A 17,980-nucleotide genomic window follows, 5' to 3' on the forward strand; every position below is an offset into this window, starting at 1 on the left:
ACAATGTTCTTATGCTTAAACCTTTCCCTGACCCCCTCCAAAGTATAGGCACAGAAGGGCTACTTTTTCATTTGGTTGAAGGTATATAGTGAAAACTAAAAACTACTGTAGTTTGCAATAGGGAAACTTTAAAGATTTCTTGGAAAAATAGACAGTAAAGTAAGGCTGCCTCCTTTTCCCATTGCCATTTAATATAGAAAGGCTAGAGATAGTAATAGGACAAGAAAAAAGAAATGAAAGATAAAAATAAAGGTAAAATATAGACAAAATTATGCTTATTTGGTAATGACATGATGCTTTACTTAGAACACCAGAGAATCAGCAAATAAATTAATTTTGATAACTTAGATAATAGCTCCAGGAAAAGAGTAGAATATATAATAACCTATAATTTTAATAGAATTTTTATATATTTGAATAATTTCAATATGACAATAACAAATTTAAGATGAAATTAGATTCAGTATAGATATAATATGAATAAGATATCTGGAAATCAAATGTTTTAGTGCTTCTTGACTCAATTAATAATGGTATTTTTTTGCCTGTAACTAACACAATATACTGAAGATATTTTCTTACAGGATAGATTGCAATGGATATTTGAGATTGCTGGTGATGCTGACAAACATCTGAGACTTTCTCTGACCCAGTTTATAGACTTCTGAGGACTATTTGGCATAAGGTGTCATAACAGTAAAGAATTGAAATTGAATACATATTTGCAATGGGCAGAATGGCAATGACTTTATAATCAAAGAGGTCTTGTTAAAAGAAATTTAAAAAAAAATTGTCATCAGATTTATCATCCTCAAAGTAGTGGTGGTGGTGGTGATGGTAGTGGTAGTCATGGTGGTGAATTGGTGTTGGATAACAGAGTGGGATTTCATTTATTTTCTATATAATCTTCCCTAAGTGTAATTTGAACATAATTGTGGGACAATATGGACATCCTACTTCTTCCTTCTATTTTAACTTTCATTCCATTGGGCTCATTCCTAGCTAACTAATTAACTAATTTCCAACTAGAAAATGAGCCTTTTCATCATTAAAATAGCCACAATGGAATATTTAATATATTTGACCAAAGCTGTCATTGTTTTTGCTGGTCTTTGGCTAAACATTGGATAGAAAACTCAAAAACTGCGTCCCTATCCTATTTTGGTTGTATGTACCAGAATGTATGCTCCTTAAAAACAGGGGCTAAAATTTTTTCTTTGTATCTTAGAGCTTAGTATGGTGGCTGGCACATAATAGGTGCTTAATACATGGTGGTTGTTTGCTTGTGAATGCTATAGAAAAGAACTCAGTGATAGATGATCTCTTTTATGGAAAGCTATCCAGAAGGAAAGTATAAAAAGGCTCCTATAGGCCAGATAATACATAACAGCACTATTGCCTGCTTTCTAATTGCCTGACTCAGAGGACCCACCAGGTTATTATTTTGTGTTACTCCCATTGGTTTGCATGAAGCTTCAGGCTACTCTTCTTAAGATCAATCACTAAAAATTAGAAAGCTGAGGTGATTAATACTAATTCAGCATCCAAACTGGCAATTGTTCCCTTGCCTATTCTTTCCTTTTGTTCATTCAGAGTAATTGTCCATTTGAAAACATTCACTTTTGAAAATATTAGTCTCATTGGAATGGACCTAGCTGCCTAGCAAAAAGCTGGGAGTCAGGTGAACAGAAAATATGCATCAGATAATAAGAAAAAGCTTTGTGAATGCTCCAGTCTGCTTTCATTTACTATAAATATAGGTATGATTTCACAATTATAAATATTTGTAAATAGGAAAAATCAATATCTTTGATAAAACATAAAATGCGACTATTTAATAATTTTGAATTTTTGATAATTCCACAAATGTATTGAAGCACTGGAAGGCATAACTTACATGAGATTGGTTTATAAAGGAGAATTATTATAACAGTCTTGACTGTCTTCAAATTCAAAGCAGCAGATCTTTAAAGGACAGTTCTGACTAGAATTTTCAAGAACATCAGCAACTTGCAGCCAATTTAAATGGTACCAAAAACATCATTAGCTGATGGGTTGCACCAAAATATATGGTTAGAATAGAATGATCATTCTACTTAGAATGGAGCTGCATGTTAGGTGTATCTTCCTATCTTAAAACATTTTTGTAGGTTACTGACAAAGTAGAAATGAATTAATCAGTTAGTTAATAGTCAACAAACATATATTAAGAATTTATTATATATCAGGTGTTATGCTAAAATGCTGGGGATACAAATAAAGATAAACCTATTCTTGAAATTTCAACCATATTATTAAAAAATCATTTGAATGGTGACATTATGGAAGATTTCCCCTTTCCCATAATGTCCTTAAACATCTCTACCTTAATTATTTCCCTTCCTGTAATTATATTTTCTAGTACTATATATCTATGTCAGTGGCAATATATTACAAGGGCAAAGAGCACTGGTTCTAGAATCAGAGTTCAATGTTCTCTGATGACTAGTTGTCTTGGGCAATTCACTTAAATACCCTTGATTTCAATTTCTTCACAGGCAAAGGGAGCAGGTTTCTAAGAGTCCTACTAGTCCAAAATCTCCAATTCTTTCACAAAGGTGACCAATATTTAATCATGCCCAATTTTTAATATGACTTAAAAAATTTAAATTAATTTTAAAATGTAAAAATAAATTCTTTCTCAGCTGAAACTCATGATCTGAAGACAGACATGCAGATAACAAGCATTTATTAAATGCTTATTATATACATTTGAATTGGCACAGATGCAGTGACCTATAGTGATGATTTTTAAAGGATGATTATTTAAAAGAAGATTTTTAAAAACTCTCTGAGGGTTTCTTACATGGCTAAAAATCTCTGCCATGTGTTAGCTTCAACTGGTAAAAATAGAACATGACTGATTATAGTGGGATAATGTGTGTAAAGTGCTTTACAAACTTTAAAACACTATATATATGCTAACTATTATAAGGAACACATTTCATTTGTGCTCTGAAAATTCTAGTGATTGAGATTAACTTCAAGGTTTTTTTTGCCTCCCAAATCATTGAAAGGGTCCTGGAGCCTTATCAGAACAAATATGTGCATGAGAAAAGGCAGGATTTTAATTATAACTAATTCATAGTAATACTGCATCAAGTGCATCAGGGAATCAGGCAATATCATTTAAAAATAAAAATCTAGTAGATGCTTGATCACTTGCCTAGTTTGGCCTGGTAGCCTTTCTACTAGATTGCTCCACAGCTAAGCTGTATGAGAAAGATTATTTCTGCTAACTGGGCTGAATAGAATTAATTGCTGGTTGATTTTGTTATCAACTGAATTTATCCCCAGCTGAGTTTTGCTGCTGCGATACCATCTTGCAGCCTGACTTTGAGGGAACACTGCTCTGCAGGATTCTAGAAAATAGGCACACAATGAAAATGTTCACTAATTGCATTATTCTCTAGCACACCCTAGTGGACATCATTATTGGGTAAATGGCCTGCAAAGGTCAATGTTTACTTCAAGGTGGAATGGCTGCAAATAGAAACATCCTGGAGAGACCTTGAAGAACAAGAATCTGTATTGCTCACTGGGCAAGTGCTTCTGGAATTAGTCCTTCAGGAGGCTGTTGTAAGAAGAGTAATGAAGTAAATTGTTGGGGGCTTGTTATTCACTTGGCTCTTGTTGGAATACTTGGATTTTTAGAAAGTTGGCAGCAGTTGTAGAACTACAATCAGTCAATCATCTTTTAAGCACCTATTATGTGCCAAGCACTTTGAAAATATTATCTTATTTGATCCTCATGACAACCCTGAGAGGTAGGTGCTATTATTTATTTTTATTATTATTCCCATTTTACTACTGAGGAAATTGAGGCAGACAGAAGTAAAGTGCCTTGACTAGGGTCATATAACTAAGTGTCTTCAGCTTTGACCCTAAGCCTTTATCATTTCAAGCCCAGAGGTCTTTCCACGTGGGAAAGCTGCTGAACTCCTCAATATCTAGGTATCTCTCTAAGACTGTAAGTAGTCAAGAGGTTTCCTAGGAAGATAAGATCTCAGATCACATCACTTCTCCCTGTTCCTGCCTCCACTCATTTTATTTTCCTCTAAAATCCCCATCTCTTAAAATGGTGTAGTGAATAAATAGCTGATTGATCTCAAACTCAGAAAAATCTGAATTAAAGTCTTGTTCCTGATGTATATAGTAGTTGGATGATCCTAAACAAGTCACTTAACTGAGGACTTCCTAAGTTTTTTCCCCTTGTGCCTCCTTTTTGCCCAGGTAATTTTTACACAACCCCACTCAAAATCTGAGCTGAGGTGTTTCTGGCAGCCTTCATGCCCGTTCAGTACAAAGTGCATATGTGTGTTCAGAACCAAGGCTGTAGAGAAGCTGTGCAATGCAGCACAGACAAGTACTGCCAGAAATACCTCAGATTCATTGTGCGCTTGGTTTTGAATTAATTTTTGGTCATTACATTTAGCAACCTTTTACTGTTGCCAAATTTTCTGCAAATCCCCCAATTCAGTTATATAACTCCATATGGGTTCATGACCCACAGTTTAAAGAGTCTTTGCTTTAGACAACTCTTGAAGGCTCTAAGTCACAGAGCAAGTGCTGACTTGCCTTGATGGAGTTTCTTCACCAGGGAGTTCCATCCTTATACCAGTAAAATCACAGGTTTAGTCTTTATCTCTATCAACATGAGTTTAATGGTGGTAGATGTAGCCAGATCCTTGGGGATTTTTTAATTACCAACATACAATGGAAATTATAATTATGGAGCTTAAAATGAAGGCACTCTACAATCACCCACATATGCCATACCAGAAATGATAAATTCTCTCCCTCTCTGTGATGAGTAATGATGTCTGCTGCAAGAGGAGTAAAGATGGCTGACTTTATTTATTTTAAAATCTTTCTATCTATTGTTCAATTTTCATGATTCATAAGTTGTATGAATAATTCAGAATTAAAATTTTAAATTTTGATCATATTTGTCTTCTGCACAAGAAACTCTACTGGCCCCTTTTTTGCCCATAGAATATAAAACAAGCTTCTTTGTTGGACCTTCCAAATCCACAATATAGCTCCAATCTATACCATTCCAGACTTAGCATACATTACTCTCCTTCTTGAATTCTATAGTCCACCAAATTGGACTAGTCACTGTTCCCTGCACACAAGGCTCAGTAGAGGGAACATTGAATCTGCAACAGTCAGGAAGACCTGAATTCCAATCCAGCCTCAGACACTAACCTTTGCTTGTAGGAGCCTCAGGAAATCATTTAACCTCTCTCTGCCTCAAGAAGGTGCTAATGATGTAGAGTTAATGAAGCTTCTGTAGTCCATACATCTTTGGCATGTCTTACCTTATTCCTAATATACATTCTTGACTATATATTTCTGATCATCCTTACTCGTTTCCTCCTTTTTCACTGAAGTATTTAATTCAGAGGATCTTACTGAGTCTTTTATAGAATTCCCTCCCTTCTCTTGTGTCAGATGTTGATAAGTCAATTGAACTTATTTCTGCTTTTTGCTGAACAGTAAAAAAGCAGAACACTGCAAAATGATCAGATGTCCCATGAAATGTTTCTTCTTGTCTTTGGACACAAAACAAACTCCATCAATTCCTTTATTGGACTTTCCAAGGAGAACCTGAGACCTTCCTATCATTTGGCTCCAACTTTTTTTTTCCAAGTTCTATTTAGAGGGAAAATGTCAAGACAGATATGATTCATTTCCTTCAGCAATATTCAACTCTTTAATCATTGGACATAGATCTTATGTTTATTCCAGCAATTGCAGGGGGTGGGGCTTAGGCTTAGTCTTTTTTTGTTGTTGTTATTTTTAAATTGAATTTAGATTTTAAGGAAGCCAGGATATAGAATTTTTTTAAATTTAATTTTATTTAATAATAACTTTGTATTGACAGAATCCATGCCAGGATAATTTTTACACAGCATTATCCCTTGCAATCACTTATGTTTCGTTTTTTTTTCCCCTCCCTCCCTTCTCCCCCCCCAAGATGGCAAGCAGTCCTATATATGTTAAATATGTTGCAGTATATCCTAGATACAATACATATTTGCAGAACCGAACAGTTCTCCCGCTGCACAGGGAGAATTGGATTCAGAAGGTAAAAATAACTCAGGAAGAAAATCAAATAGTTCACATTCATTTCCCAGTATTCCTTCTTTGGGTGTAGCTGTTTCTGTCCATCATTTATCCAATGAAACTCAGTTAAGTCTCTTTGTCAGAGAAATCCACTTCCATCAGAATACACAGGATATAGAATTAAGAAACAACGGCATTCCAGGCCTAAGGAACAATTAGTAAGAGAACTGGAAAATGGGGTGCCCTGTGTGGAGAACATCAAAAAGGCCAATGTCCTTGGATTGCAGAGTATACAGAGAAGAGTAATATATGAGAAGATTGGAAAGGCAGTAAGGCTTTAAAAGCCAGACAGAGCGTTTTATATTAAAGGGAACCACTAGAGTTTATTGAATAGAGAGATGACATGGACAGAATTACACTTCAGCAAGATTGATATGACAATTGAGTAGAGGACAGATTGGAAAGGAGGGAGACTTATTTTATTAACTTAATTATGTAATAGCTACATAATATATATCATAATATGTAATTTTATGTTACTATCAAAAGTAGTTGATTTGTAACCCACACATATGTCCTTGTTTCTCTCTGGGAAAGGAATTGGATCTAAATGAGTGGAAATTGGTAGGAGAGGATCTTTGTCAATTCTATAATAAAAATGGGTCTAACTCAATTTCCAAAGACATACTTAATACATATAATTTAATACAATTGGCATTAGGAAATTTTATAAGTATTAAAATAAGGAAAAATCAAAAACAGCAGGAAGGAGAAGTGCCAACTAAACTATGTGATAAGAATGGAGTTAAGTACAATTCTGAGTATGATATTTCACAGCAGGAGGAATTAGGTCATTCCACATCTCATGACCCTCCCCCCTCAATTAACCCTTCCTAGGTGGAGGAAGAAGGGGGAGGGAAAGAAGCAGAAACACAGTCAGCTTCTCCTGTAAAACAGAATATGACAAGATTAGAAAAAGCATTAATTAAGGCAAAAAATGAAGGAGAAGACATATCTAATTTTATAAATACATATCTTGTGACTGAAAAGCTTGACTCCAGGTCAAAAAAAGAGAGAATACACTCCTTTTAATTTGGAAAAAATTAAAGATTTGAAAAAGGGTTGCACTCTTTATGGGGCTACATCCTCTTATGTTAAGATGTTACTAGATAATTTGTCTTATGAAATCTTAACCCCGAATGACTGGAAATCCATATCTAAAACATGTCTAGAACTGGGACAAAATTTATTGTGGCTTTTGGAGTTTCATGAATTATGTAGGATTCAAGTTCAATGCAATAGGCAAACAGGAGCTATTGGACAAATAGCTTTTGACCAACTAGCTGGTGAAAGTCAATATGCAGAGAGTTCAGAACAGATTTATTATCCCATAACAGTGAATGAGCAAATTTCCAAGGCTGTAATAAAAGCTTGGAGTTCTCTTCCTGGACAGAAAGATGGAAATAAAGCTTTTACAAAAATAGAGCAAGGCCCCAATGAACCTTTTGCTGATTTTGTGGGACGTTTGCAAACAGCTGTAATAAGAACCATTAGAGACAATGCAGCAACAGAAATAATGACTAGACATTTGGCTAAGGAAAATGCCAATGAGGTTTGCAAAAGAATTATATGGGGGCTAGACAAAGATGCTCCTTTAGAGGAGATCATAAGATTCAGTGCCAGGGTGGGCACAAATGCTTATTATACCCAAAACATCTTCTTGTAAGATCAGATCAATAATCTATCAACTCTAATGAGTTAGCAGTTTATAAAAATTCCAACATCTAATGAACAGGATTTTTTTTTCTCTTAAATTTATTGTTAAAAGTGGTGGCTCATTGGGTAGAAGAAGTGTCTAGATTCAAAAATGAAAATAGCATGAATATAAAAGATATCAATAAAAACAATCTTGCAAAAAATTAAAATTAGTATCACAGGGAGTATTCATGGTGATAGTGAACATGTTGCAATGAATAACTGTAAAACTTTAAAGAAGAACTTGATGAAATATTTTATTAAGTAAATTTATGATTGAAAAAGATGGGCTGGTCACATGGTGAGAGCTTGGTATAGTAAATAGAAGGCTTGATTGCTCCAATGCTATCCTTGTTGTTTTGAGAGAAAATGAGGAAAGCCCTCAGGACCTTGGGTTGGACTCTGGTGTAAAATTGTAGAAGGACATGGACAAGCATTCAATAGTAATAGGCAAGCACAAAGGAATTTTAATCTTTATCATTAAAGGCAATATCAGAATCTATGAAATCACAGATCCACTTGAATATTTGAGTAACATTTCTTACTCTCAGCCCCACCTTAACTCAGATCAGGCAAATAGATGTTATATATTTGCAAATAGATGGTATATATTTGTAAATAGGTGGTATATATTTTATACAACTATTTGAAAATCTTGTGCGTATGTGGGATTAAATAATTTGACTATTGAATATTCACCAAAATCAGTGCAGCCAAATAACTGATCAGTTCAACATGTCAAATTATTTTCATTCTACTGATTAATTGTAAAAGAAAGAGATGGAACATATCATTTCCAATTTCCTTCTGTTCTCCAACTGAAAGCTTTTTCTCTCCTCTCTCTCTCCCCCAACTTTCATATTGTATGGTCATAATTGGTAGAAATAACAGGTTCTCTAGAAACAAACTATGATTGATATTAACTCAGATTTACCTGAATAGAGAATCAAGGAATTATAAAATTTCTGTTTTTCACTTTAAACCATTCCCTTCCTTTTTGGTTAAGTGCATTTATGGAAAAATAGAAATGAGGCTATTAAAGAATTCCAAGCCATTTAAGATGATTTCACAATGTTTATTTTGCATTCAAATAATTAGGGAAGTTAAAAGTAATGGCTCAGATTACTCCCTTTGGTTTAATTTAGTATCATTATGCATAATTTAAAGTGAAATGTAAGTGAATAATAAAGTTATTCATTCAAGTTTTCCATGACATTGTGTTTCTTAGTTAAGAATGAGAAGACAGTCTAAGATCCCTTCTAAGGGACAAATATGTTTTTCTTAGTGAACAGTAGAAAAGTCTGTAGCATTGAATAGTTCTATTAGTCTGTATCCAATAATCTTGTTAATTCATCTATCACTTCCATATTATGACTTTCATTATCGAGATTTTGATATATCATTATCCCTGGGTGCCAACCAGAATATATAAAAGAAATATAAGAAATTAAATGAAAATTTGGGAAGTCATATGAAAGCTATAGATGACACAGAAAAGATTTAGAAACTCAGAAACACATAAAATATATGGATGATGTTATTTAATAATCCAAATTTTATAATAAGATAATGTAGAAACCACATAAAAGAAAATGAAAAAAATCAGACTCCTTTTCTGGTACTAAGAGAGGGAAAATTTTTATGTAGCTTTCCCAGGGCATGGGGGGTACTATGCCCCTATCTCCTGTGATGAGAAAGGAATAACTGAATATTTTAATTTCATGGACTAAAACACATGGGATGTTGCAAAGCTAATATATAAAAATAATCACAGTAATATTTGGTTCTTTTCAGGGGGAAATGCTGGTATCAATTATCGAGAGTGGTATAAGCCGTTAGTATGGTTTTGGATCCTGGTGGGTCTTGCCTACTTTGCTGCTGTGCTCAGTATGATTGGAGACTGGCTTCGGGTTCTGTCCAAAAAGACAAAAGAAGAGGTATGGAACTTTTCCCACTTATGCAGTTATTTCAGGAAATATCAGATCAAAACAAAGATAGTCTTAATCTCACATTTGTGCTTGTCCTGACTCTCGTAATTCTTACTAAGTTTTGTCAATTTGCATTTTTTTCAAATTATATTTTTAACCAACATACCAAATAGAGTATTAATCTCTAAATTCTTTCCTAGTAGGGAAGAAAATATGGATTCTTAATTATTAATCTTGTAACATTGAATACCTAGTTTTTGGATATATCACACTAAATAGTATAAAAGGAAAAAGAAAAAAAAAACTTGAGGAATAGCAGAACATGAGTCAGGATCAAGCATTGGTTGATTTATATGTGAGACTCTCTTCTATTAGTAATCAAAGAAAGAAATCTGGAGAAGAAAAGGAAGCTTAGATTAAGAAAAGTTTTCTTCAATTGTATTTATGCTTATATGATTAGGCAATGCAGATATAAGGATTCTTTGTTGGTTTGTTAATATGAACCTTTACTATATTGCATACCAAGTCAAACAATAATGATCAATCCTGAGAAGGAGTTAAAAGATCAGGCAATCTCATTATCTCCCTTGTGCTTTAGCTCAGCAGAGAGAAATGTGTTCCAATTGCTAAATACAGTTTATCCATAAGCATCAATTCTTTTGAAAACCCAATGAAACACACTAGAATGAAGAAAGGCATCCTGAATAAAAAATAAAAATATTTAAAATGGCATGCTTTTTATGAAGAATAAAAAGGATAAAGAAATAAAATGGGATCTTTTGCTGGCATAGAGACAAGAGGCCTAAATGGCAAGGATAGGGATGAGGGGGTGAACATCATGGTACAATTGAAACAATACAAGGTCTGGAGTCAGAGGATTTGTGTTCAATTTAAGCCTCTGATGTTTACTACTTATGTGACTTTGGGAAATTTAACCCCTGTGTATCTCATTTTCCTTATCTATAAAATGAGAGAGTAGGAATAGATGGTCTTTTCCAGCTTGAGATATGTGAGCAGATGGAATTTAGGAGGCACAAGTTCTTGTACCCACTAAGCCACCTGCTTGTTGGGTGAGTTTATACAAATTTTATACAAATTCCTAAACTTCTTTGGATTTGGGTTTTTTTTAATTTGTTAAATGTTTAGCTTAGACTAGGAGATCACCAAAAATCTTTCCATCTGCAAGAGTGTCAGTGTCAGTGTCAGTGAGAAGGACAGAATAAAGAGAAAGAGAAGTAGAGGAAAAAAATTAAAGAGAAAACAATATAAAAAGTAAAAAGATAGTGGCAATGATGGGGTACAAGAAGTTATGAAGGTGGGGAGTTCTCCAGAAAGAATTCACCCACTCAGCCTATCTTCAAGTCAAGAGACAAAAATTTTAGTATGATCTCATAAGGTAGACTGAGTTCCCTAATGAAACTTTCAGTCTTCAAGGAGAAAGATGGGACCTTTTCTAGGAAAGAAAATAAAAACAAGTGGTAGAGTAGGGGTGAAGATGGACAGTCTGGAGGAAGAGATGGTATGGAATGGGATTGCTGATCAAGAGATTAGATGTCATAGTACTGATAAAGATTAGGATTTGGTAGGGAAGGCATAAGAAGAAATGAAAAACCAATGCATTATGATTGAATAAGGTAATTAAATTTTTTTTTTACCATGAAGGTGGTATATTTGTGATAGTAAGATCAAATTAAAACAATCTTTATGTATGGCTGAGATGGAGTAGAGGCTTTGAGATATCATGGAATATGCATAGGTTGAGTTGGTTACAGTATTTGAGTCAATAATTATATGGAAAGAGAACAGGAATTGGAGAAGAAAGAAAAATTGTGAGCCATGTACTGAATTCATTGAGGAAGGAAACGGAATTATCTAGGAATCTATAGACAACAACTATTAAAATTTTAAGGTAATGGTAGGCTTAAATAGCATGAATCTTAAAAGTAGGAGAGATTACTGAATCAAAGTAGGAAAAGAACTTGGCTTTGGGGAGCAAAGAGTAATATGATCACCCTGTTTCCTTGCATGAGCTGAGGAGAGTTAGTGAAAGTGTAGCCAGAGATGGAAGAAATGGGTAGGAGGGCTATGCCATCAACATAGGAACTATAGTAAAAGTTATACATGATTGCTGAATGAATAAATTCAATTTGGTCATTTATTAGAGATAAATGCACAGTGGTAGTGCTTTGCTAGGTGCTTTGAGTGATGCAGAGGTTAAATAAAATATGGCAACTGACATTATAGAGTTTATAATCTAATAGAGAGATGCAAACATATTCTGATAAATTTAATGCAAAATATAATGTGATAAGTACATAAGAAGATGAATTTCCCACTTCATTTTTGTTGGCTTTGGGCACAGAGTCTCATTTTCCTGGTTGGCAAAAATAACTATGTCAATGTCTTTTCAATTTGGAATCCCGAGTTATCTAACAAGATTGGTAGAAACTGCTGCTGGAGAGAGAAAAGGGAACTGTATAAATATCGACTTTCTTGTCTCCAAAGATTCAAGTTACTTGTCCACTTAAGGGAGCATGTTATTTGTTCCATTCATCAAAGCCTACTGAATTCTGGGTCTTTGTCCTTGTGTATTTGAATCTCCCTCTGCTGTTATAGCGTGAAGCATCTGGTACAGCAGAAAGAGCAGCAGATTTGGAGCTCATGGCCCAGAATTTGAACCTGACTGCCTGTGTCATTGTGGACAAGTTGTCTTAGATCTCTAAATCTCACAGTCTCTTACTATTGCTTAGTTGTTCTCTATGACCTCATGTGGGGTTTTCATGGTGAAAACTTGGAATGCCTTACTATTTCCTTCTCCAATTCATTTTTACAGATGAGGAAACTAAATCAAACAGGCTTAAGTATTATATATAAGTAGTATTATATATAACAAGGGGTTTATATTTTATTCATCTACTAGACTTTGTTACGTGAAGGCAATGATTATGTTTTATCTTAGTTTTATATCTTACCTCATTCCTACTATAGTACTCTGTGCTCAATAAGTATTTAATGTTTATTGCAAGAATGAACAAATGTATACCTTTCCTTTGTTTAGTACTTTACAGTTTCTGAAGTACTTCTTTATTGTTTTCTCACGTGAGCTACATACTAGTCCTGTGAAATAAGCAAACCTAGTATATTTATCTCCATTTTATAAATAAACTAGGACCTAGTTTCAGGTTAAGTGATGTAGCCAAAATCACAGAGGTAGAAAGATGTTAAAACGACATGGGAATTCATGTCTCTGGGATCCTAACTCCATTGATTGTCAATTGTACTACTTCTAAAATGGGTAATTTTGTATAAAAGAATTGTATATGTTTAACATATATTGGATGACTTGCTGCCTAGAGGAGGAAATGGGGAGAAGAGAGGGAGAAAAAATTTGGAACACAAAGTTTTTCAAGAGTGAATGTTGATATGTTTTAACATGTATAACACATATTGAATTGCTTGTCATCTAGGGAAGGGAATGGAGGGAAGGAGGAGAAAATTTGGAACACAAGGCTATGCAAGGATCAATGTTGAAAAATTATCCATGCTTATCTTTTGAAAATAAAATGTTTTAATAATATTAAAAAGAGTGAATGTTGAAAACTACTTTTGCATAATTTTGAAAATAAAAAGTTACTTAAAAATAATAAAATGAGTAGTTCTTGAACATTGATAAAGGAACTTAAATAATCAGATATATTGCAAAATGTTCCTCATGGAATGGTCTGATTTACATGTATGTTATCACAGCATGGGTGCCAAGAACAGTACTATGATGCATCTCTAATGTACTTTTTAGTCATTTCTTGGGGGACAACTAATGGTGAGAAATTGAATTTAATATTTCTAAGAGCTCTTCAGATTTCAACTCCCATGACTTTATGAATCTCACTAATTACTGATCAATCAGTTTGAGAGTTTCTGGTTTCACAAAAAGAATATAAATTTCTAGATTCTTAAAATTGAAAGCTATCTCAGAGATCATTTAGTTGAATCTCTTCCTAAGGAAATTGAGGCCCAGAGAGATTTGGTAACTTGATCATATTTGCACTCACTAGTCAGTGACAGAGCAAATATTAGATTCCATGATGACCTTCTGATATACTAGTTTGAAATTACAATATACTCTTCCATATCTTATAATTTCATTTTAGCTCTGATATTAGTTGTGTGACTATGAGGAAGTTCCTTAACTAATCTAAGCCTGTTTCTTCATCTGTACAATGTGAATTAACTATCCTTTTCCTCCTAACTTGTAACTTGCTTGTGGGGACTGTGTTTTGTATACTTAAAGTGTTTTAGAAATATAAATTATTACCTGTATATCTCTCTGCCCTCATTCATTAAGTCATTCATTTAGAAAATGTGTATTAAGTACTTATTATATACAAAAAACTAGATCAAATATTGGGACTACAAAGATAAAAATTAACAATCTGTACCTTCAGGGAACTTATATTCATGGTATTTCTTGGCAGTGTTTGGAAAGTATTTTGTAAACTTTAAGGCACTATTTAAGTACCAACAAAGGACCATTACAGCTATAGAAATGTGTTATTATTATTGTTATTATAGTTATTATCTTTAACTTATTAATGTTATCCTATTAATCCTATTTATTCGACTACAATTCTTTATTTATAAATAAATCACCCACACATAAATTATTCATAGGAAGATAACAGATGTGAAGCCGGTGTCCTAAAAAGAATTAGATGTGTAATTAAAATCAAGCCTTTTCTCCCTTATGGTATCTTGAATTTTGTTTTTGTCCAGGTGGGTGAAATAAAAGCACACGCGGCTGAGTGGAAAGCCAATGTGACAGCGGAGTTCAGGGAGACACGGAGACGCTTGAGTGTGGAGATCCATGACAAGCTTCAGCGGGCAGCCACGATCCGGAGCATGGAGCGCAGGCGCCTGGGGCTGGATCAGAGGGCCCACTCCTTGGACATGCTATCTCCTGAAAAGCGCTCCGTCTTTGCTGCACTGGAGACTGGGCGCTTCAAAGCTTCATCACAGGAGAGCATCAATAACCGACCCAACAACTTGCGCCTAAAGGGGTCAGAGCATCTGAACAAACATGGACAAGGAGCATCTGAGGACAATATCATCAACAAGTTTGGGTCTTCTTCTTCCAAACTCACCAAGAGGAAAAACAAAGATCTTAAAAAGAGTGTCCCAGAGGATGTTCAGAAAATTTACAAGACCTTCCGGAATTATTCCTTGGATGAGGAGAAAAAAGAAGAAGATTCTGAAAAAATGTGCAACTCAGACAACTCAAGCACAGCTATTTTGACTAACTGTATCCAACAGCACTCGGAGATGGAGAATGGTGTGATACCTTCTGAGACCAAAGAAAGGGAACATGAAAACAAATCATTACTTGAAGACAGAAATTAAATGTAATGTGATGTTAGTGTTTTTATATACATATTGAGACATGTGCCTTATATGAACCTCTTTAATTAGTCTGAATTACATAGCATTGAAGAATATTTCACTGTGCCATAAATGACTGAAAGCTGGCTCTGCCAAAATGAATCAAAGTACAGCACTTCAAATAGTGACAGTAGAACACACACTGGGAGTTTCAACAAGTAGGTTACCATGGTGAAATGTTAAGGGAGACAGTTACCATGGCAATACAACTGGAAGGTTACCACCCTGGCATTATAGTTGGGGGGGAAAGGGCAGCTATTTTTTAGACCAGCCTTTTGAAAGAAAAAAAAAGGTGAGAATTATGTATCTTATCAGTGGAGTCCTATTTCCTGAACATCTTGTATGTTTCCTGAATATACATAGTGAAAAGGAAATGATTGGGGTGAACTTATTAGAAATTCATTTTACATTTTGGCAAGTGCTCTGAGCTTGATTTTTTTTAGAATCATTTAATGCATAGTCTTTCTAAACTCCAAAAGAATGTCCATGGAACCTGAGACCAGCTGGATGTTGGAAGCAGATCAGAGCAAACATGTTAAAAGGTGCAATTACTTTTCTCATTAAAAAGAAAGAAAAGAACAACAAAAAACATCACACTGTGGATATCACCTTAACCAATGACAAAAAAATATACTGAATTTCTTTTTTTTTCTCTGAGGGGTAGCCCAGATGAACTGGATAACAGGCAAAAACTCAGCTTCAATTACTGTATTGTTCAATGGCAAACCTTGTGTTTTCCTTAATGTGTCCAGTGTCAGGCAAACTGGTTTTAAATTCTCCCTTTTCAGGCTTTCTGGCAGAATTTTGCTTTTAATGTGGGCAGATAAAGGGGTTGGGGGTGGGGTGGGAAGCTACTGCCTTGCATGTTGTCAGCATCCTGCAATTGACTATAGCTGAATATGACATTTTACAAAAACTTATCCATTTCTGATACCTAGAGATAGATGAGGACCATGCATCATTAGCATCTCAGGGCTCTGTCACTTTTGGATGGAGTGGGGTGGAGATGTGAGATCCAACCCTGATGATTCCAAACAAGGGAAAAACCTGTACATCAACCAAATTTAGTCAATTAAGAACAATATGTTTTAAGTGCTTAGAGTTTAAGTGCCATTAATATGATTCATTATATTTTGTCATCTTTGAAGAAGCATTTTCATTTTTTTTAAAAAAAACTTTTAAATTTGAGCTTTCCTTCCTTCCTGAAGAATTCTGTTTTTTTTAAAACTCCCTTTCTCTCTTATTATTTCACACTTTCTTCCCTAGAACCTGGACTTGGTTGGTGATGTCAAGCCAAATGATGAACAAATAACCAAAATGTGATATTCTTGAATGTTCCACAAACCCCCCAGAATAGGGGAGGGAAACAATGACCCACTTAGTGTGTTGAGACAACCACTTAAATTGACTTTTGCTAAAATAAGTAAATGCTAGTGAGTTTAAGGTCCCAACACTGTGTGCACTTCAGTCTTTACTATTGTCTTTTGTCAACTTTATATATTCAAAATGAGGTATATTTGATTGCATGCTCTCATTGATCCCCTAATCTTTGAGCAGATCAAACAAGGATTCTTTGTTAAAGGTTTTCATGATTCAATTCAATTCCATTTATTGCCTTGGGGTCGTGTGGTCAATTAACCCAGGAGAATGATTTTCCATAGGATCATATTACTAAAAGGGACCTCTAGGCATGGTCTAGTTTATCTCCTGGTTTCCAGGCCAGGGACAAATGTATAATATTCCTGACCAATGGGTATCTGTCTAGTAAGATTTTCCAGATTGGAAATCTTCTTGACCATTTCCCATATAGGTATGGCTGGGCAGATGTAACACATACAATGGTGTTTCCTTTCTCCAAATCTGGAGTTTTTCTTCTCCAAACTTACCTGTTCTGTTCTTTAGGCTCCATTCCATGTTTTCTCTTGGCTAAGGACTATGGGACAACTATGGGAGAAACTTCTAGGACTTTTGAAAATAACTAGTACTCTGCCTACTCCAGATAGGATTATGGTCAGCCCAAATAAATGTCTGAATTAGGTGTATTAGGACTTTGACTCATAAGATCCTCTAATTATATAATGGAACCCTGTGTAGCTGTACATAAAGTTATACAAGAATAGCCATAGTTTTTACTATATGTATCCACCCATCCTATTAAGATGGACTGGCAAATCTAATCCATGAGTTCACATTAAACCCAGGGGAAATTTCTGAATAAAAAGGCCTCCAAAATCATTGTTAGTGGGTTTCACACTTGCTTGATTTCCTAATCTAAATTCTAGATCCTTGATAATGACTCTTTCTCCATTTTACTGTCCCACAAACTGCAGCATCCTGGAGGCTTATTCCTTCCTCTGCAAGCAAGCTTTAGTCTATTCAGGGCTGCTTGAGATACAATTATCCTTATGTGTTTCTAGCTATCAAGATTGGTGGTAGTGACAAGGTAGAATCTGGCAGTGAGAAAGTTACAAGAGAGAAGCACAAAGATAACATTTGAGGCTGATTATAGAATATGGAACTGCTAACCCCATAAAGATCCAGCCTAATATTTTATCCCCAAATTTAGAATGTATATTTTGTCATCTTGAAATGTATATATTACCCATTTGCTTGTTAAAATATATGAACACACTATCACGCACTTTATTGTTCACCTTATAGAAACACAACATTTGGAAGGAATAAAACAATACAAAATATAAAACTGCATTTTACACCAAATGAAACATGTACATTTGCTGGATTACTAA

At 34.6% G+C, this 17,980-nt stretch overlaps 1 protein-coding gene across 1 annotated transcript in view; it reads left to right on the forward strand.

Moving 5' to 3' along the window:
* Nucleotides 1-15,824, forward strand: part of KCNK10 (potassium two pore domain channel subfamily K member 10) — a 156,624-nt gene extending 140,800 nt beyond the window's left edge. Inside the window, exons 6-7 of the mRNA XM_051977456.1 lie at nucleotides 9,661-9,803; nucleotides 14,568-15,824. Of these exons, the coding sequence (XP_051833416.1) occupies nucleotides 9,661-9,803; nucleotides 14,568-15,191 (767 nt within the window). The 3' untranslated portion in view covers nucleotides 15,192-15,824. The remainder of the gene's footprint in view (nucleotides 1-9,660; nucleotides 9,804-14,567) is intronic.
* The last annotated feature ends 2,156 nt before the right edge of the window (nucleotides 15,825-17,980 follow it).

This window comes from Antechinus flavipes, chromosome 2 (genome assembly GCF_016432865.1).
Source record: "Antechinus flavipes isolate AdamAnt ecotype Samford, QLD, Australia chromosome 2, AdamAnt_v2, whole genome shotgun sequence".
NCBI classification, from domain to species: domain Eukaryota; kingdom Metazoa; phylum Chordata; class Mammalia; order Dasyuromorphia; family Dasyuridae; genus Antechinus; species Antechinus flavipes.